Here is a 22083-nt window from a genome sequence, read left to right on the forward strand (position 1 = left end):
GCTCCCCTCAGACACCTGCTCTGAATTTTCAACTTTGGTTGAGGAAAGGAGACTGATCTCCAGGGCCTCCCTTCAGGCGGCACTGGACGGGGTTGATGTGGCAACCAGGGTTATGGCTACTGGTGTGGTCATGAGAAGGGGCTCATGGCTCCAGGTTTCTGGCCTCCCCTACGAGGTACAGCAAACTAGTCAAGACCTGCCCTTTGAGGGTGAGAGACTCAGAGAAGATGGACAAAAGGCTGAACAGCCTTAAACATTCTAGAGCCACCCTCAGGTCCCTGGGCCTCTATACTCCTTTGACCCAGCGGAGACATTTCCGCCTGTAGCCCCAGCAGTTCGGTCAGCAGAATCACCAAGACAGGTCCAGCAGGAGAAATCAGAACGGCAGGAGAAGGCCGCGCCAACCTTCTGGCCAGAGCTCGGGACAACCCAAGCCATCTTCAGCGTCCAAGCCAGCCTTTTGACTGGCACAGTCAAGGATGGTGTACCATACCTAACAGTGGATCCACCCCGCCTTATCTTCTCATCCTGACTATCCCCTTTCTACTGTGCATGGTCCCATATCACCTCAGACCAATGGGTGCTCCACATGGTAGAGTGGGGATACTCGATCCAATTCTGTGCCCTCCCGCCCTTTCCGCCCCTTTCCCCATCCCTCTTCAGGGACCCTTCACACAAGCAGCTCCTTATCCAGGAGGTGTAGTTGCTCCTATTTTTAGGGGTGGTGGAGGAGGGTCCTCAGGAGCACAGGGGCGAGGGCTTTTACTCCTGGTATTTCCTAATACAGAAAGCCAAGGCGGCCTCAGGCCCATCCTGGACCTCAGAGAACTCAACAAGTTGGTGAAGAAACTCAAGTTCCACATTATTCCCTCACTGGATCCAGCAGACTGGTATGCTGCCCTCGATTTGAAAGATGCATACTTTTATATCGTGATCACCCAGCCCCTCAGGAAGTACCTCAGGTTCATGGTGAACAACACCAATTACCAATTTACAGTCCTCCCATTTGGCCTGTCATCAGCACCTTGTGTTTTCACCAAGTACATGGCAGTTGTTGCTGTGTTTCTGTGCAGGCGTTTCCTTACCTTGCTGTGTTTCTGTACAGGCACTGGGTACAGGTGTTTCCTTACCTTGACGACTGGCTGATCAAGAGCTGCTCCGAGACCCAAGGGGAAGCTCAGGTCAGATTCATTAGAGCCACCTTTGACAGCCTGGGTCTCCTTTTAAACAAAGTGAAATCGACTCTGTCCCCTGTCCAGAGGATAGAATTTATAGGGACAATATTGGACTCGACCCAGGCCAGGGCATACCTGCCACAAGCAAGATTTCAGGCCCTGACCAATATCATTTGAGGCCTCAGTTTCCCACCACCACAGCAACAAACTGCCTGAATCTTCTCGGACACATGGCTGCCTGTACCTACCTGATGCAGCATGCCAGACTCAGGCTTCGACCTCTTCAGTCGTGGCTTGTGTCAGTGTACCGCCCATCCAGGAACAGCTTGGACAGGATAATGGCCCTGCCTTGCCCCATCCTCTATTCCCTCCTGTGGTGCCTCGACCCTCAGGAGGTATGCTCAAGGATCCCCTTTGCCAGTCTGCAGCTGTCTCAGTTGCTAGTGACGGATGCATCAGACTTGGGCTGGGGAGCACGGGAAGGAGACTGCAGGACTAAAGGTCTCTGGTCTCAGGCGGATCTGGCTCTCCACATCAACGTCAGATTGCTGAGAGCAGTCTGCCTGGCATGCCAGACCTTCTGGGCATACTTAACGGAACAGTGTGATCAGTCATGATGGATAACACCACGGCAATGTTCTGTATTAACAAACGGGGGTGCATGCTCCTCTCCCCTGTGCCAGGAAGCCCTCATGTTGTGGGACTTCTGTGTAGAACATTCAATACACCTCCAGGCATCATACCTCCCTGGAGTACAGAACGAGCTGGCGGACCACCTCAGCGTGTCATTTCATGGCCACAAGTGGTCCCTTCGCCCAGACGTTGCGATTTCAATCTTCCAGAGGTGGGCTTTCCCCAGATAGACATATTTGCCATTTGATATAACAGGAAGTGCCAGCAGTTCTGTTCCTTCCAAAATCGTACCCCAGGCTCCAGTGCAGATGTGTTCCTCCTCCATTGGGGAGATTGCCTCCTATATGCCTTTTCGCCCAGAGCGCTAGTTCACAGGGTACTCCTCAAGATCCGGAGGGAACGAGCTCAGGTCATATTGATAGCAACAGCCTGGCCCCATCAGCACTGGTACACATTTCTCCTAGACATGTCCATAGAAGCCCCCGCCACTCTGCCCGGACCTTCTGTCACAAGATCATGGTAGTCTTCAACATCTGAACCTTGGGTCGCTTCACCTCACAGCATGGAAGCTCCATGGTTGAACCTGGTGGAACTTTCCTGTTCAGGCCAGGTTAGACAAGCCCTTCGTGGCAGCAGAAAACCCTCTACGAGAGCCACATAGAATCATAGAATATCAGGGTTGGAAGGGACCCCTGAAGGTCATCTAGTCCAACCCCCTGCTCGAAGCAGGACCAATTCCCAGTTAAATCATCCCAGCCAGGGCTTTGTCAAGCCTGACCTTAAAAACCTCTAAGGAAGGAGATTCTATCACCTCCCTAGGTAACGCATTCCAGTGTTTCACCACCCTCTTAGTGAAAAAGTTTTTCCTAATATCCAATCTAAACCTCCCCCACTGCAACTTGAGACCATTACTCCTCGTTCTGTCATCTGCTACCATTGAGAACAGTCTAGAGCCATCCTCTTTGGAACCCCCTTTCAGGTAGCTGAAAGCAGCTATCAAATCCCCCCTCATTCTTCTCTTCTGCAGGTTAAACAATCCCAGCTCCCTCAGCCTCTCCTCATAAGTCATGTGTTCTAGACCCCTAATCATTTTTGTTGCCCTTCGCTGGACTCTCTCCAATTTATCCACATCCTTCTTATAGTGTGGGGCCCAAAACTGGACACAGTACTCCAGATGAGGCCTCACCAATGTCGAATAGAAGGGAACGATCACATCCCTCGATCTGCTCGCTATGCCCCTACTTATACATCCCAAAATGCCATTGGCCTTTTTGGCAACAAGGGCACACTGCTGACTCATATCCAGCTTCTCGTCCACTATAATCCCCAGGCCCTTTTCTGCAGAACTACCACTTAGCCAGTCTGTCCCCAGCCTGTAGCGGTGCATTGGATTCTTCCATCCTAAGTGCAGGACCCTGCACTTATCCTTATTGAACCTCATCAGATTTCTTTTGGCCCAATCCTCCAATTTGTCTAGGTCCTTCTGTATCCTATCCCTACCCTCCAGCGTATCTACCACTCCTCCCAGTTTAGTATCATCCGCAAATTTGCTGAGAGTGCAATACACACCATCCTCCAGATCATTTATGAAGATATTGAACAAAACCGGCCCCAGGACCGACCCTTGGGGCACTCCACTTGATACCGGCTGCCAACTAGACATGGAGCCATTGATCACTACCCGTTGAGCCCGACAATCTAGCCAGCTTTCTACCCACCTTATAGTGCATTCATCCAGCCCATACTTCCTTAACTTGCTGACAAGAATACTGTGGGAGACCGTGTCAAAAGCTTTGCTAAAGTCAAGAAACAATACATCCACTGCTTTCCCTTCATCGACAGAACCAGTAATCTCATCATAAAAGGCGATTAGATTCATCAGGCATGACCTTCCCTTGGTGAATCCATGCTGGCTGTTCCTGATCACTTTCCTCTCATGCAAGTGCTTCAGGATTGATTCTTTGAGGACCTGCTCCATGATTTTTCCAGGGACTGAGGTGAGGCTGACTGGCCTGTAGTTCCCAGGATCCTCCTTCTTCCCTTTTTTAAAGATTGGCACTACATTAGCCTTTTTCCAGTCATCCGGGACTTCCCCGGTTCGCCACGAGTTTTCAAAGATAATGGCCAATGGCTCTGCAATCACAGCCGCCAATTCCTTCAGCACTCTTGGATGCAAGTCGTCCGGCCCCATGGACTTGTGCACGTCCAACTTTTCTAAATAGTCCCTAACCACCTCTATCTCCACAGAGGGCTGGCCATCTTTTCCCCATTTTGTGATGCCCAGCACAGCAGTCTGGGAGCTGACCTTGTTAGTGAAAACAGAGGCAAAAAAAGCATTGAGTACATTAGCTTTTTCCACATCCTCTGTCACTAGGTTGCCTCCCTCATTCAGTAAGGGGCCCACACTTTCCTTGGCTTTCTTCTTGTTGCCAACGTACCTGAAGAAACCCTTCTTGTTACTCTTGACATCTCTTGCTAGCTGCAGCTCCAGGTGCGATTTGGCCCTCCTGATATGATTCCTACATGCCCGAGCAATATTTTTATACTCTTCCCTGGTCATATGTCCAACCTTCCACTTCTTGTGAGCTTCTTTTTTATGTTTAAGATCCGCTAGGATTTCACCATTAAGCCAAGCTGGTCGCCTGCCATATTTACTATTCTTTCGACTCATTGGGATGGTTTGTCCCTGTAACCTCAACAGGGATTCCTTGAAATACAGCCAGCTCTCCTGGACTCCTTTCCCCTTCAAGTTAGTCCCCCAGGGGATCCTGGCCATCCGTTCCCTGAGGGAGTCGAAGTCTGCTTTCCTGAAGTCCAGGGTCCGTATCCTGCTGCTTACCTTTCTTCCCTGCGTCAGGATCCTGAACTCAACCAACTCATGGTCACTGCCTCCCAGATTCCCATCCACTTTTGCTTCCCCCACTAATTCTACCCGGTTTGTGAGCAGCAGGTCAAGAAAAGCGCCCCCCCCCCAGTTGGCTCCTCTAGCACTTGCGCCAGGAAATTGTCCCCTACGCTTTCCAAAAACTTCCTGGATTGTCTATGCACCGCTGTATTGCTCTCCCAGCAGATATCAGGAAAATTAAAGTCACCCATGAGAATCAGGGCATGCGATCTTGCTAAGTGGAAGAGATTTTCAGTCTGGTCAGCGCAGCACCATTCGCCCCGACGCTAGCCTTAGTTCCACTCAGTCTGGGCATCTGAAGCAGCAGGAGCTTTCGTTATCATCAATAAGGGTGCACCTAGCAGCTATCTCGGCCTTTCACCCAGGCATGGAAGGCCGCTCTGTTTTTGCTAACCTGATGATCAGCCGGTTCTTAAAAGGGCTTGACAGGCTATACCCTAACGTCAGTCAGCCTCTCCCTGTCTGGGACCTCAACCTGGTCCTCGCTAGGCTCATGGGACCCCCCCTTTGAACCATTAGCAACATGCTCCCTGCTCTACTTCTCTTACAAGGTGGCGTTCCTAGTAGCAATAACCTTGACCAGGAAGGTGTTGGAGCTCATAGCCCTAACATCAGAGCCTCCCTACACCGTGTTCTGTAAGGACAAGGTTCTGCTCAGGCCCCATCCTGCTTTCCTTCTGAAGGTTGTGTCACAGTTTCACATCAACCAGCACATCTTTCTCCTGGTATTCTACCCTAAACCGCATTCTAGTGGCAGGGAGCAGAGACTCCACTCACTAGATGTTCTCAGGGTGCTAGCTTTCTACATCGAAAGAACAAAGCCGTTGAGAAAATCGGTCCAGCTGTTCATGGCGATAGCAGACAGAATGAAGGGCCTACCCTTGTCCTCACAACACATTTTGTCATGGGTCACATCCTGCATACACGAGTGCTACAACCTGGCAGCAGTTCCCACACCCCCAATCACTGCACACTCCACCAGGGTGCGGGCTTCGTCAACAGCATTTCTGGCTCAGATCCCTACTCAGGAAATCTGCAGAGGAGCGACTGCCACTTTTTTTTCTGGTTTGCTTCTCCCTTAGCAGCCTCCTTGGATTTAACTCATTGCAGTCAGGCAGGATAATATTTAACAGATAAATTGAGGTGCATGCAATATTTATTAAATAATAAAACAACTCCTTCATTCTCCATCAGTATGGCCAAAATTAATGTTAAACAAATTTAAAATGTGACTAAAATAAAAACAGCTAGTGCATTTCATTGATGTGATCCCTATAATTTTCAGGAGTATTTATTGCTTTTCTATTGTGGTATTAATTTGTATTCTGTTTAATTAACACTTTATTTTGTTGTACTCTATCTAGTATCACAGAAGAGGTCCACCTCAACATGGACAGTAATGAAGAAAATTGTTGCTGAGCATGGGTTTACTGGATTATTTGCTGGTAACTGCTTTCATATATTTCCAAGAAAAAAGGAAATTAAGCGGATTTAATCATTAACTAGGTTTTTATAGAATCTGTCATGGGCAAGATAAAAAATACTCATGTCCTTCCACATGAATGTTGTTAGCTGTGGAGCAGTCATGAAAATAAAAATATATAAAAATATGCAATTCTAGTCAACTCTTAATTGAGAGATTATCAATTAACATGTCTAACAGTGTCTAAGAACAGAGGTGGTTTATTTTTCAAGCATGTGACAATTAGTATGTACCACATGTATCAGTTATGTCAATTAATGTAGTTGTAATTATTTTCCCAAATTGTCACTGACAGCAAAGTAGCGTGACAAGTTTTGCAACTAAAGAATTGTGAAAAACAAAACAAAAAGGTGTTTTACGTCCAGTTGATAGGGATAAAAGGTAGTTTTTGCAGGTGAAAATAGCTTTTCCAGCAGGTGAGAAATACAATTTGTAAAGCAAACACAGAACTAAGACAGACCGGAACCTGGCGACACTTAAGAACTCTGTTCTTGGGGGCAAGGGAGATCCAACTCTCTGTAGGGGCTCAGTGGGGGCCTAATTTTATTGTGGGTTGAGTGTGATTTATCTCCTACCAGTCACTACTACTTCCACATCAATGCTTAGGAACATCCCCTTTTTTTGGTTCTACTTTTTCTCACTAATCCTTTTTGGTATTCTCTGTCTTCAGAAACAAAGCTGCAGCTTCAACAGCCTTTTTTGTCTGCAGTCATAAGTGTTTAAGGAAGTTTTGCTGAGATCTTGGTTTGCATCTGAGTAGAGGGGTAGTAGCTGGGAATAGCGTTTACTATGGTAAATCACTCTGGACAGTTGCTGGCTTGTAGGATACTGTGGGCTAATGAATGCCAGAAGGCCCAAAACAGAATCAGGAAGATTACATAACATCATTGAAAGTTGGGCTTTTGTGTCATGATGCTCTGAGGGAGGGCTAGTCATATTATGGGCTTGTATTACTAAATCCACAAGACAGGAGTGGTGGTATTTGATGTTCCATATAACTCTGGAACATCAGTTTTCACAGCACCACTGGCTTCAGTTTATTTGTTTAAAAAGGCACGCTATCAGAATAAAAAAATCATTCTAAAAGTCCTCATCTTTATCACATGAAATTACTAAAACTGAAAACATGTTTCTTCTTCGAGTGCTTGCTCATGTCCATTCTATTAGGTGCATGTGTGCTGTGTGCACAGAGATTTTTCCCTCAATAGTATCCATCAGCCTGGCTCCAGCATTCTCTGGTGCTGCATGCTCAAGTGCGAATATAAGGGGCCCAGCTGGTCCTGCACTGTCTCCATTCCTTCTTGTCGCCTGTGGCAGTCTCTGGAACAACTTCTCTTGCCTCAGCATAGCGTTCAATCAGTGGTTCTGTTGTTTCCTCCTTTCTTTCTCAAGTTTAGTTACCTTCAGTTTTATTCTTTAGCAGTAGTCTGTACAGTTAGACTCCCTCATTTTGCTTAGTGCGGCATCGTCTGCCTTTGAGATTGGTCATGCCCCGGTCTCTGGACTTCAAACCCTGTGCCTCTTGCGGCAAGCCCATGCCGGTGAGCAACCCACACTCCAGCTGTCTGAAGCATCTGGGGGAATCGCATGTGCGAGAGCAATTGCCAGATCTGCCATGAGTTCAAGCCTCGGACAAAAAAAGGACAGGGAGGCTACGCTAAGGGCCATCTTGATGGAAGGTGCACTCAGACTGGCGTCGGAGCCAAACTGGTCAGACTTGGCACCAAGTACCTTGACATCAGTACAGAGTGCTCCTCCAGCAGCATGGGTTTCTCAGCATAGTTCTCCTTTACCGGTGCTGAGAAAGAATTACAAGAAACAATGGTCCAAGAGGGGATGCTCCCCAGAACCGAGGAAGAACAAGCAAGGGGAATCCAGCAGACTGCGAACTGTGTTGGGCCACTCCTCCACCCCCACTCAGCAAGTGACACTGTCGACTCCGCCTTCCTCACAGGTGCCATTGAATCTGATGCAGGACCATCCACTGAAACCTGGGGGACACCGTGGCATCAGCAGGAAGCAGGATCACAGTACTATCCACCCTGGAGGCCTTCACAGCGGCCAAGGACCTGATGACTCTCCTGATACTGCTGACCCAGGTGGGACAACTTCTGGCACTGGAGAGATCATTGAGTAGAAGGAAGCATTTTATCCCAAGCTCTAACCCTGCACCAGGTCCAAGGGAAACTGGCCCTGCCAACATCAGCGAAACTTCCCTGCTCTGGCACCGATCCCTGGATCCTCAGCACGGACCAGCGGAAGCAAGAGGTTTGACCCCCTCGTGGTCTCCCCAAACTGACTTGAAGTCAGAGGTGGAGTCCTGCACCCAATCAAGGGGCTGTTACCCGTACCTAACATACATTCCATCGGATTCCCATGCACGCACCTGCCCCAGAGGGCAGTGGCCTATGCAGGTCCAGTGGCAATTTTGGAATCCATGGGGGTTCCTCCCAGTACTGGGGCTGCCTTCCAACTGTTCATAGTCAGTGGTGTCTGAGAGAAGGGCCCCTCCGCCATGCTATCCAGCATCTGATCCTGACTACAGTACTGACACTCGGGAGTTAGGCCTGCATGATGGGGTTGGTGCAGAAGACGAGGAGGAAGGTGCCTTCTTGGAGCAGGTCTCCTCCTCCTCTTCCCCAGATGAAGCTGTCAGGACTGAGTGGCTTAGTGCTGCAGGATGACTTCAGTGCTCATCAGGAGCTATTGAAAAGTATGGCTTCTAACCTGGGGCTAGAGGTGGAGGTGCTTAAAGAGTCCTCACACAGCCTGGTCACCATCTTGGCTGCAGCAGTCCCATCAAAGGTGGCCCTAGCCCTCAACAAAGCCTTTATGGTTCCAGTCAGGTCCCTGTGGCAGACCCATTCCTCTCTACTCCCCATTTCAAAAAGAGCAGAGAAGTAGTATGTTCCTGCCAAGAGGTCTGAATACCCCCACCTCAGGTCCCTTGTGATCACAGCGGCCAACGAAAGAGACAGGCAAGGGCTGCAAGGCGCAACCCCGAAGCCAAAGGACTCAAAGAGGCTGGACCTGTTTAGTAGAAAGATTTATTCTACTGGTGGGTTACAGCTCCGCATTTCCAACCAGCAGATCTTGCTTTGGAGGTATGACTATAATGTCTGGGACTTGATGGTAGAGTTTAAGGACTCGCTGCCCCAGGAGTCCAGGCAAGTATTCTTTGTTCTGATGAGGGAAGGAAAGACCATAGCCAGGACCTCCTTCCAGGTGGCCCTAGATGCCACTGACACAGCAGCCAAAACAGTGACATCGGCTGTGGTCATGAGAAGGTGCTCCTGGATCCAATCCTGGGGGTTGCCACCGGAGGTTCAACAATCCATTCAGAATCGTCTGTTTGAGGAAATCCCCCTCTTCTCTGAAAAGATGGATTAGAAACTCTCGCACCTGAAACATTCCATGGCTCCCCTCAGATCGCTGGGCCTCTACTTCCCGGCACTTCCGAGGAAGCATTTCAGACCTCAACAACCTGCCCGCTTCTCATCTCTGCCACCTCACCAAGACCTGTTGAAAAAATGAAGAGAGATTATAAATGAAGGCAATCATTCCTTTACACCTCAGCCTTGCTACCGGGCTCAAATAGATACCCAGGAGACCCCCAAGCAGAACTTCTGAAAAGGTGCCCAAGAGCGTGTTATCAATTTCCATTCTGGATCCTGCCTCTCCGCCCCCTGTTTTTAAAGTGATTCTCCTACTTCAGCCCGGTGTGGTCCTTCATCACCTCAGATCATTGGATGCTGAGTATGGTGGAGGAAGGTTACACCCTTCAGTTTTCTTCCACCTCTCCCTCCCTGTCCCTCCCCAGGGACCCGTCTCACAAGCACTCTTCTAGTCCAGGAGGTTCAAGCCCTCCTGAGGGTAGGGGCTGGGGAGAAGGTGCCTCAGAGCTTGAGAGAGAAAGGGTTTTACTCCCACTATTTCCTAATCCCAAAGGCCAAAGAGGGTCTTCAACCCATCTTAGACCTGCATCGTTTCAACAACTATCTCAAGAAGCTGAGGTTCTGCATGGCCTCCATTATTCCCTCCCTGGATCCAGGGGACTGGTACACCACCCTCAACTTGAAAGACACCTATTTCCATATCTCCATCTTCCAGGGCCACAGAAAGTTCCTCAGGTTCATCATAAACCAGACCAATTTCACCCGCTTACTTCCCTGGTCCTTCTCGCATGAACAGAGAGCAACAATACCCAAAGTCCAAAGGTGCAAACAATTCGATGTTTATTGGGGTGAACTTCCAGCAAGCATGATTCCTGTTTCCTTCCTTAGTGTCCCCCTTCCCAACTCTGACACCACAGAGCCTTACCTGTGTCCCTGTTCCCATTCCCCCCCTTAGCAACACATGATTCCAATTTTCCCACCCACATTCCCTGTTCCCATTCCCCCTTACTTCCTGATTGACTGCAGACTATATAGTAAAACTTGAGTTCTGCTTAGCTATACCTTAACCAATCGTTTTATTGAAATTTAACTAACCAATCCTAACATATTATAGCATGATTATTTAACCAATTATATCCTTCCACCTTAATTAGTTTACACCCGGCAAAATTAATTATACAGCAGACAGAAACAATCACAGAACCAGACAGAGATTATACAGACAAACAATAGGGAAATGGGGACTACAATGATAGAACAACACAGAAATGAGGATTTCACATCCCAGCTATTGCTATCAAACTAAGTTTCCTTTTACATCTTCAAGGCACGTCCCTTTCTCTGGAGGTGATAGGCATTATCAGGACAGGATTGTATTCCTAACAGCCAAATAGCACCTTCTTTCAAAGTGACTAGTTTAGAATGTAAGGATGTGACCGTTCGCTTCCCAGCTTATGACTGCCTCTGCTGCTTAGCCAAAGATCTTAGCCTAAGAACAGGGCCTCAGACTATGACAGTAAGAGAAGGCCCTTACACTGGCAGGCAGTGATTTTGATTCTTTCTTTTATACCTCTATAACTAGCTAAGTGATAAGAATACACCTAAATTCTTGGCGTATAGGCCTTTACAGACAGGCCTGAATAGCTATATCCTAACACTCTCCTTCGGCCTGTCAGCAGCCCCTCGAGTTTTCACAAAATGGATGGCAGTGGTGGTGGTCTTCCTCAGAGGGCAAGGCATTCAAGTCTACTCATACCTTGATGACTGGCTGATCAAGGGCCAGTCCAAGGTCTAGGTGAAAGTGAGCATCAATCTGGCCCTAGCTACCTTCCGTGCCCTGGGGCTATTGATAAACGAGCAAAAGTCTACTCTTGTCCCTATCCAGAGGATAGAGTTTAGCAGGGTGGTGCTCGATTCTACTCAAGCCAGAGCCTTCCTCTAAGAGGCTTGCTTCCAGAAAATGTCAGCTCTGATACCCAAGGTCAAGGCCCACCGAGTCACGACAGCCCATTTTTGCCTCAGACTTTTAGGTCACATGGCCGTGTACACTTACATGGTACAGCATGCAAGACTGCGCTTCCCCTCTTCAAACTTGGCTGGCTGACCTCAGTGTACTCACTGAGCTGCCATCACTTGCACTTGGTGTTTACAGTTCTCTCCCTGGTCCTCACTTCCCTCCACTGGAGAGGTCCCAATCGGTGCATGCCTGCATTCTCTTTGACACCCCACAACGAGCAGTATCCCTAATTTTGGAGGGCTCACCTTGAGTACCTCAAGATTCAGGGCCTATGGTCTCAGGAAGAGCTCTCCTTGCACATAAATGTCAGAAAGCTCAGAGCAGTCCACTTAGCATGCCAGGTGTTCCTACCCCAGATCACAGGCAAAGTCGTTTGAGTGCTCATGGACAACATGCCAGCCATATTTTACATCAACAGAAAGGGAAGAGCACACTTCTCCACCCTGTGTCAAGAGGCCATTCGCCTGTGGGACTTGTGTGTGAAACATTCCATTCGCTTTGAAGCTTCCCACCTTCCAGAAGCCCGGAACAATCTGGGCAGATCATCTCAGAAAGCCTTTTTCTTCTCACCACAAGTGGTCCCTCCAAACAGATCCATCTTCCAGAGGTGGGGGTTCTTCTTCGAGTGCTCGCTCATGTCCATTCTGTATTAGGTGTGTGTGCTCACTATATGCACCGGTGCCAGAATTTTTTTCCCTCAGCAGTATCTGTAGGGGACTGGCTCTGGTGCACTCTGCAGTGGTGCCCACATGGTGCAGTATAAGGGGCACTGCCACCTCTCCCCACCCTCAGTTCCTTCTGTTTCATTCTCTGTTCTTGCGAACTTTGAAAACCTGTAATATAGTTGTGTATAGTTAGTAGTTTATTAGTTATCCTTAGTAGTCATTCTCAAACACTTCATTAGTCCCAGGTGGGACTCAGTCGGGGAACGGGGCATGTCCCGGTCCCCAGGCTTTAAGCCCTGCAGTAGCTGCAAATGGACTATGTCCATCAGCGATCCACATACCAGCTGCCTAAGGTGCTTAGGCGAAGGGCACATACATGACAAGTGCCATATCTGCAAGTCCTCTAAACCTAGGACAAAGAAGGAGCATGATAGATGTGTGAAAGCACTCCTAATGGAGTAGGCACTCACTCTGGCATCAGAGCAGTGGTCCGACTCCACACTCAGCACCGCGGCCTTCATGCACAGTGCTCCGCTGGCACCATCCATGAGCCGGCACCGGTCCCCCTCCACTGCTCTGGTCAAGAAGCCAAAAAAGATCTCCTACCTCCACTAAGGGAAAGGAGAGGGCTGGGAGCGAGCCACGACCCATGCAGCTCAATGCACCCTTCAGGAAGTTGGGCCCCAGCTCAAGTTGAGCAGTGCAGCCCATCCCATACTTCGCCTGTGACTCCGGATAACGGTGCAGACCCCTACCAGCTTCAAGTGTTGTCGACGCCCGAAGCCCTTCAAGCAGCTCAGGAGATCCTGATGCTCCCAGTGCCGCCCACACTGACTCCAGTGCTACTCCAGTCTCAGGGAAAATCCGCGGTGAGACCTATGCATGAGCCCCACCTCAGTGGCACCGTTCCCTATCGAGAGGGACGTCCCGCCATTGCTCGCCCACCCAAAGCCGTCACGCCCCAGGACTAGAGAGGCAGGCCTAGTGGAGCTGTAACCGTGCCTCAATGCCTCACAACTGAAGATGCCAAATTCAGGATGAACTGCTGGGAAATAGGGCAGATACACCCCAAGATTGGTCGCTAATCCCCCATAGGATATACCAAACCAGCAACAAAAGTAAACTTCTGTTTCACCACACTGACTGACAAGAAAACATAAAGGCAGTTTTCTCAGGCATTCCAGTTCTTATATCACCACCAAAAACACTGATTCAAAGATGAGTGGTTCTTTACAACCAGTCTCATCAAATAATAGGTTCTTCTGATCCCGAAGGACTAGTCACACACCCAGGTCAATATATAACTTAGATCTTACCCAAAAATCACGCCAATGCCAATCCTTCAGTATCTAAAATCTAAAGGTTTATTCATGGTTAAAAAAAAAAAAAGAAAGAAAGAAAGGTGAGAGTTAAAATTGGTTAAAGGAATCAATTACATACAGTAATGGCAAAGTTGTTGGTTCAGGCTTGTAGCAGTGATGGAATAAACTGCTGGGTTAAGTCAAGTCTCTGGAGTACATCCACAACTTGGATGGATAATGTCCTTTGTTCAGAGCTTCAGTTTGTAGCAAAGTTCCTCCAGAGGTAAAAAACAGGATTGAAGACAAAATGGAGATGTTTCCATGGCCTTTTATAGCTTTTGCCATGTGGAGGGCATCCCGTTGTTCTTACTGTGGAAAATTACAGTAACAAGATGGAGTTTGGAGTTGCAGAGGCAGGCCACATTTTCATGCCCAATTTCCCTCAGTCATTGCAGGAAGCCATTACCTACACTCCAGACAGCATGTTTACATGACAGTCCACTCAGTGTAGATGGCTGTCTCCCATGGTCTGTTGTCAAACAAGTGTTTCTTAATGAGCCACTTAATTTGAATAGTCCCTTCAAGATGTGCTGGCTAGCTACCTTGTGGGCGGTACCCCAGGAGCAAACATTTGAAATCCAGGTATAGAGCCAATACTTATAACTTCAAATACAAAAATGATACATACATACCGACAGCATAATCATCACCAGAAAATCATAACCTTTTCAGAGACACCTTAGTTGTACAAGACTTGCTGCAAATATATAACAGTGGTTGCAACAATGATCTATATGGTCATATTTTAATCAGATAACGTCACAGGAGCCCTCTTCGGTCTCTGTACAGGGGCCACCGATTGAGGGACTGAAGACCTATCTCGCCAGTAGATTGGCACAGACCCTCTGAGGCACGTGCTGCCCGGCAAGAACTCCAGGCCCCGGCCCAACTGTCTCCAAGGGCTTGGTACTGATCACGGGACTGTTCAGAGATCGCAGATCACTGGGCCATCATCGCCCCTCTCCAAGCAGTAGGTTGCCCTTGTCAGGAAGATCCCCCCGGCAACCAGCCCATATTAGCTCCCAGTCCCATTCGATGTCCCGGTACCATTCGAGTAGCGTGAGGTGTGGATCACCAGGTCTCCAACGCAGATCCACCAAACACCATTAGTCCTCAAGATCCCGACCAAGACACCCGTCTCACTCAGACAGGTTAGCTTTGGGATGCAGTGACTGGCACTGGTCGGACAAGAGCCACTGTTCCGCCCAATCCTAGTCACCCAGTACCCACCACTCCGCTTATACCTCCAGCACGGAGCGAAGTTCCCTGACTGGGACAGGCCTCGGTACCTGTGGTGCTGCCTGCATCATTAGCACCGAAATCTGTCCCATGGCCCCAGGCGCAGTGGCTGGTGCCATGGAACCCACATGCTGCGCTCTCAGCCTATTGGTAAATGACAAAAAATCAACATTAGTGCCGGTGCAGAGGATAGAATTATCAGAGCGGTCCTCAACTCGACCTGCACCAGGGTGTTCCTGCAACTGGAAATGTTCCATACATTGACGAACCTCATCGAGGAAGTCTCCCTGTTCCCTCTGACTACAGCCGGGATTGGTCTGCGCCTGCTGGGTCACATGGCAACATGCACTTATGTGGTCCACCATGCCAGGCTCTGGATGCGGCCCCTGTAACAATGGCTGGGGATGGTCTATTCCTAGTTCCAAGACCCCCTGGAAAAGATCGTTACCATTCCCCAGACGATACTTACCTTGCTGCAATGGTGGACCGACCACAGGACAGTCCTGGAAGGGGTTCATTCGATAACCCCCTCACTCCATTGAGTTGGTGTCGGATGCCTTGGACGTCAGCTGGGGTGTGCATCTCAGTGACCTCCAGACACAGGGGATGTGGTCCTCAGAAGAGGCGAAGTTGCACATAAATGTCAGAGAGCTCTGAGCAGTCCGGCTGGCATGCAGAGTCTTCCTGCTCCACCTGTCAAGCAAGGTGGTATGAGTCCTGACGAACAACACAGCTTCAGTGTTCTTCATCAACAGGCAAGGAGGAGCATGCTCATCGGCTCTCTGGCAAGAGGCACTCCGTTTATAGGACTTCTGCATCGGCCATGAAATCCACCTGGAAGCTTGTCACCTTCCCGGTGTCAAGGATACGCTGGCGGACCAGCTCAGCAGGGACTTCTCCTCTTACCACGAGGGGCTGCTCCATCCAGAGGTAGCCTGCATGATCTTCAGAAAGTGGGGAACTCCCCAAGTGGACCTGTTTGCTACCAGGCCACTGGTTTTGGTCTTGGCAAGGTCTGAGCAAGGACTCCCTCTTTGATGCCTTCCTCCTGTCGTGGTCAGGGAGTCTGATGTACACATTCCCTCCGATTCCACTCATCAGCAGGGTCCTGGCAAAGATTAAGAGAGACAAAGTGCAGGTTGTAGTGATCGCCCTGGTGTGGCCTCGCCAGCATTGGTTTGGCATGCTTATGAACTTCCAAGTCCATGCCCAACTGACCGGACCTGCTATTGTAGGACCACAGTCGGCTCCTACACCCCAACCTTGAGTCCCTCCACCTCAGGAGCGGACCTGATTGGAAGGAGTCCAGCAGATCCTCCTGGGGAATAGGAAGCCCTCAGCTAGACTAAATTAACTGGTCAAGTGGACAAGGTTTTCCCACTGGGCATCCGAACGTGGCATTTCTCCCTTGCGTTCTTCCATTCAGGCTGTCCTGGACTACCTGCTCCATTTGAGGAATCGGAGCCTGGCCGACTCTTCCATGAGAAGAAAGAACAGGAGTACTTGTGGCACCTTAGAGACTAACAAATTTATTAGAGCATAAGCTTGCGTGGGCTACAGCCCACTTCATCGGATGCATAGAATGGAACATATAGTAAGATATAGATATAGATACACATACAGATAAGTTGGAAGTTACCATACAAACTGTGAGAGGCTAATTAGTTAAGATGAGCTATTATCAGCAGGAAAAAAAAACTTTTGTAGTGATAATCAAGATGGCCCATTTAGACAGTTGACAAGAAGGTGTGAGGATACTTAACTTAAGGAAATAGATTCAATATGTGTAATGACTCAGCCACTCCCAGTCCCTATTCAAACCCAAGTTAATGGTATCTAGTTTGCATATTAATTCAAGCTCAGCAGTTTCTCCTTGGAGTCTGTTTTTGAAGCTTTTCTGTTGCAAAATTGCCAGCCTTAAATCTTTTACTGAGTGGCCAGAGAGGTTGAAGTGTTCTCCTACCGGTTTTTGAATGTTATGATTCCTGATGTCAGATTTGTGTCCATTTATTCTTTTGCATAGAGACTGTCAGGTTTGGCCAATGTACATGGCAGAGGGGCATTGCTGGCACATGATGGCATATATCCCACTGGTAGATGTGCAGGTGAACGAGCCCCTGATGGCGTGGCTAGTGTGATTAGGTCCTATGATGGTGTCACTTGAATAAATATGTGGACAGAGTTGGCATCGGGTTTTGTTGCAAAGATAGGTTCCTGGGTGAGTGTTTTTGTTGTGTGGTGTGTGGTTGCTGGTGAGTATTTGCTTCAGGTTTGGAGCTGTCTGTAAGCAAGGACTGGTCTGTCTCCCAAGATCTGTGAGAGTGAGGGATCATTTTTCAGGATAGGTTGTAAATCTTTGATGATGCACTGGAGAGGTTTCAGTTGGGGGCTGAAGGTGACAGCTAGTGGCATTCTGTTATTTTCTTTGTTGGGCCTATCCTGTAGTAGGTGACTTCTGGGTACTCTTCTGGCTCTGTCAATCTGTTTTTTCACTTCAGCCGTTGGGTATTCCATGAGAGTGCATCTCACGGCCATGTCCGCTTTTCACCTGCCAATCCAAGGGCAGACGGTGTTTTCCCATGACTTGACCGTCAGATTCTTGAGAGGGCTCCAGAGACTCTTCCCACAGGTACAGGCTCCTGTCCCACAGTGAGATCTTAACTTGGTCCTCTCTAGGCTTATCGGCCTGTCCTTTGAGCCACTGGGTTCCTGCTCCTTTTCCCACCTGTCATGGAAGGTCGCATTCCTGGTGGTGGTGACGTCAGCAAGACGGGTCTCTGAAATTAAAGCATGGGCCTCAGAACCATCATACACAGTCTTCTACAAAGACAAGTTTCCTACTGAAGGTGGTGTCTACCTTCCATATGAACCAGGACATCTTCCTCCTGGTGTTTTGTCCCAAACTGCACAAAACCAGCGAAGAGAGGCGTCTTCACGCGCTGGATGTCCGAAGGGCCTTAAGTTTTTACTTAGAACATACCAAGCCTTTCCGTAAATCAACTGAGCTCTTCATTGTTACAGCAGATAGGATGAAGGGCCTTCCGGTGTCCTCACAGAGGATTTCCAATTGGATCATCTCATCCATAAGGACCTGTTACGACCTGGCGGGGGTTCTGCTGCCACCGATTGTCAGAGCCCACTCAACTAGATTTCAAGATTAAGTCGATACGTCTATGGAGGAGATGGTATGATGGGATAACATGATTTTGGCAATTAATTGATCTTTAACTATTCATGGTAAATAGGCCCAATGCCCTGTGATAGGATGTTAGATGGGGTAGGATCTGAGTTACTGCAGAGAATTCTTTCCTGGGTATCTGGCTGGTGAATCTTGCTCACATGCTCAGGGTTCAGTTGATCGCCATATTTGGGGTCAGGAAGGAATTTTCCTCCAGGGCAGATTGGAAGAGGCCCTGGGGGGTTTTCGCCTTCCTCTGTAGCATGGGGCACAGGTCACTTGCTGGAGGATTCTCTGCACCTTGAAGTCTTTAAACCATGATTTGAGGACTTCAGTAGCTCAGACATAGGTCAGAGGTTTTTCGCAGGAGTGGGTGGGTAAGATTCTGTGGCCTGCATTGTGCAGGAGGTCAGACTAGATGATCATAATGGTCCCTTCTGACCTCAATATCTATGAAACTAGAGCCGTCTTCGGCGGCCTTCCTGGTGCACATCCCTATTCAGGACATCGGCAGAGCAGCAACGTGGTCCTCTGTCCACCCGTTCATTATGATGCCAGCACTCAGGAGGCCAGGGATGATGCTGGGTTCGGCAGAGCTGTGTTGCAATCTACATATCCGTGAACTCCTATTCACTTCCAGGGGCACTGCTTGGGAGTCACCTAATATGGAATGCACATGAGCAAGCACTCGAAGAAGAAAAGACAGTTACCTTTTCTGGAGCTGGTGTTCTTTGAGATGTGTTGCTCATGTCCATTTCACAACCCATCGTCCTTCCCCACGGTTAGAGTTTCCAGCAAGAAGGAACTGAGGGTGGGGGGAGCTGGCAGTGCCCCTTTATACCGCGCCATGCAGGCACACTCCAGAGGGTGCCAGAGCCGGTCCCCTACGGATATTGCTGCTGGAAAAACTTCCAGCACCGATGCATGTGGCGAGCACACACACCTAATATGGAATGGACATGAGCAACACATCTCGAAGAACACCAGTTATGGAAAAGGTAACTGTCTTTCTTTTTCCCCATGTAGACCTGTTCGTAACCAAGCAGAACAGGAAATGTCAGCAGTTCTGCTTGCTGCACAATCACAGCCCAGGCTCTCTCTGGGATGCCTTTCTGCTCCCATGGACAAAGCTCCTGTTCTACACATTTGTCCCCATTCCTCTGGTACACAAGGTCCTTCTACATGTCAAGCGAGACAAAGCAAGGGTTATATTTATAGCCCCTGCATGACTGCACCAACACTGCTTTGGCATGCTACGAAATCTGTCAGTAGCAACCCCGCTGCCGCTCTCGCCCCTCCCAGGCATGATTTCGCTAGATCATGGCTGTTTGTTCCATCTGAACCTCATAGCCCTCTACCTGACTGCGTGGAAGCTCCATGGTTGAATTCAGTGGACCTGGCTGGTTCAGAACAAGTCTGCCAGGTCTTGCTAGGTAGTAGAAAACCATCTACTAGAGCAATTTACCTAGCCAAGGGGAAGCGTTTCTCAGTGTGGTCTTCCCAGTGAGGCTTTTCACCAACTTAGTCACCCCTCCTGTCCATGCTGGAATACCTGCTCCATCTGAAACAACAAGTCCTAGCCATTTAATCTATCAAGGTGCATCTAGCATCAGTCTCAGCCTTCCAACTTCTGGTGGGTGGTAGGTCAGTCTTCTCACATGAAATGTCCGTTCAATTTCTTAAGGGTCTAGAGAGGCTTTACTCTCAAATTCGCAAGCCTGTTCCTCCATGGGACCTACACCTGGTCCTGTTGAGACTCTCAGGACCTCCGTTTTAACTGCTGGCATAGCTCTATTGAGCTCCTGGAAGGTTGCCTTCTTGGTAGTGATTAACTCGACCAGGAGGGTCTCAGAAATCAGGGCCCTTATATCAGAACCCCTATTTAAGGTGTTCTTTAAGGACAAGGTTCAACTCCCTCCCACCCCCAACCCAGCATTCTTCCCAAAGGCATTCTTGCAGTTTTCATAGTAATCAGGCTATTTTCCTGCCCATTTTCTTTCCAAAACCACACAAAAATACAGAGGAGTGGCACATCCATGTGCTTGACGTTAATGTGTCATAGCCTTCTACATGGAGGGAAGCAAGCTGTTCCATAAATCCACTCAGCTCTTTGTGGCAGTAGCAGACGAATGAAAGACTGATCAGTTTCGGCCTAGAGAATCTCATACTAGATTATTTTCTGCATTTGCACGTTTTATAAGCAGACAGGAGTCCTGCCACCTTGACAGCCCATTTGATGAATCTCAGGCTTCATCAGCAGCGTTTCTGGCCCAAGTCCCAATCCAAGACATCTGCAGGGCAGCGATCTGTCAGTACATACTTTCTCATTACGTTCCTAGAGAGTAGTTATCAGTGTTTCACAGTCAAGCTGGAAAGGCATATTGACTGATTCCCTCAGGGTCTGGTTCTGTTCAATATCTTCATCAATGATTTAGATAATGGCATAGAGAGAGTACACTTACAAAGTTTATGGACGCTACCAAGCTGGGAGTGGTTGCAAGTGCTTTGGAGGATAGGATTAAATTTCAAAATGATCTGGACAACCTGGAGAAATGGTCTGAAGTAAATATGATGATTTTCAATAAAGACAAGTGCAAAGTACTCCACTTAGGACAGAACAATCAGTTTTCACACCTATAAAATGGGAAACTACTGCCTAGGAAGGAGTACTGTGGAAATGGATCTGGGGGTCATAGTGGATCACAGGCAAAATATGAGTGAACAATGTAACACTATTGCAAAAAAAAAACAAAAAAACCACCCCATCATTCTGGGATGTATTAGCTGGAGTGTCATAAGACACGAGAAGTAATTCTTCCGCTGTACTCCACACTGATTAGGCCTCAACTGAAGTATTGTGTCCAATTCTGAGCACCAAATTTCAGAAAAGATATGGATAAATTGGAGAAAATCCAGAGAAGAGCTACAAAAATTATTAAAGATCTAGAAAATGTGACCTATGAGGGAAGATTGAAAAAATTGGGTATGGGTAGTCCAGAGAAGAGAAGACTGAGGGGGGATGATATAAGAGTTTTCAAATACATAAAAAATTGTTACAAGGAGGAAGGAGAAAACTTGTTCTCCTTAACCACCGAGGATAGGACAAGAAGCAATGGTCTTAAATTGCAGCAACAGTGGTTTAGGTTAGACATTAGGAAAAACTTCTGTCATGGTGGTTAAGCACTGGAATAAATTGCCTGGGGAGGTTGTGGAATCTCCATAATTGGAGATTTTTAAGAGCAGGTTAGACAAAAATGTGTCAGGGATGGTCTAGATAATACTTTAGTCCTGCCTTGAGTGCAGGGGACTGGACTAGGTGACCTTTCAAGGTTTCTTCCAGTCCTATGATTCTTCTCCCACTACCGGATTACCCAGTAAGCTAGGGATGACACCAAATTTGGTAGATCAGTGGTGCAATCCTCATGTCCATGAGCTCCAAGTCCACTTCCTCAGGTACTGCTTGGGAGTCATCTAACGTGTAATGGGCATGAGCAAGCACTTGAAGAAAAAACTGTTTCTATAACTGTTATTCTTTTTATGTGTTGCTCATGTCCATTGCATGACCCACCCTCCTGCCCCTGGCCAGTTAGCTGGCAAGAGGAACTGAAGGTGTGGGGCTGTTCGGCCCTTTGTACCGGCGCATGAGCACATGGCACCAGAGGGTGCTAGACCCGGTCCAAGGGATACCACGGAGGGGAAAATCTCCAGCGACTTTACACATGGCGCATGCTTGCACCTAACATGAAATTGACATGAGCAACGCATCTTGAAGAACAGTAGTTACACAAAGGTTAGTAACAGTTTCCCCCCTCATTTATATGGTTTATTTTTATTTTATAAGCTTGAATGAATTTTAAAAAGTAAACAAAGTAGTAAGTTTATTTCTGGTTCTCATGCGTCAGCCACAGTAGGATGGCAAGCACTCCAGGAGTGTGTTTAAATAAAAAAAAAATTAATTGGACTCCTTTTTTAAAGCCTATGTTTTATAAAACCAACATTTTTCTTCTAAGACGACTACAGTGTCCTTTATGA

The 22083-nt window shown here is 48.2% G+C and overlaps 1 protein-coding gene across 5 annotated transcripts in view; it reads left to right on the forward strand.

Moving 5' to 3' along the window:
- Positions 1-22083, forward strand: part of SLC25A40 (solute carrier family 25 member 40) — a 79779-nt gene that overhangs the window by 56168 nt on the left and 1528 nt on the right. For all 5 annotated transcript variants that reach the window (XM_084619770.1, XM_084619769.1, XM_084619767.1 and 2 more), the window contains one exon: positions 6078-6158. In XM_084619770.1, the coding sequence (XP_084475896.1) occupies positions 6078-6158 (81 nt within the window). The remainder of the gene's footprint in view (positions 1-6077; positions 6159-22083) is intronic.

This window comes from Lepidochelys olivacea, assembly GCF_965140295.1.
Source record: "Lepidochelys olivacea isolate rLepOli2 genome assembly, chromosome: 2".
NCBI classification, from domain to species: domain Eukaryota; kingdom Metazoa; phylum Chordata; order Testudines; family Cheloniidae; genus Lepidochelys; species Lepidochelys olivacea.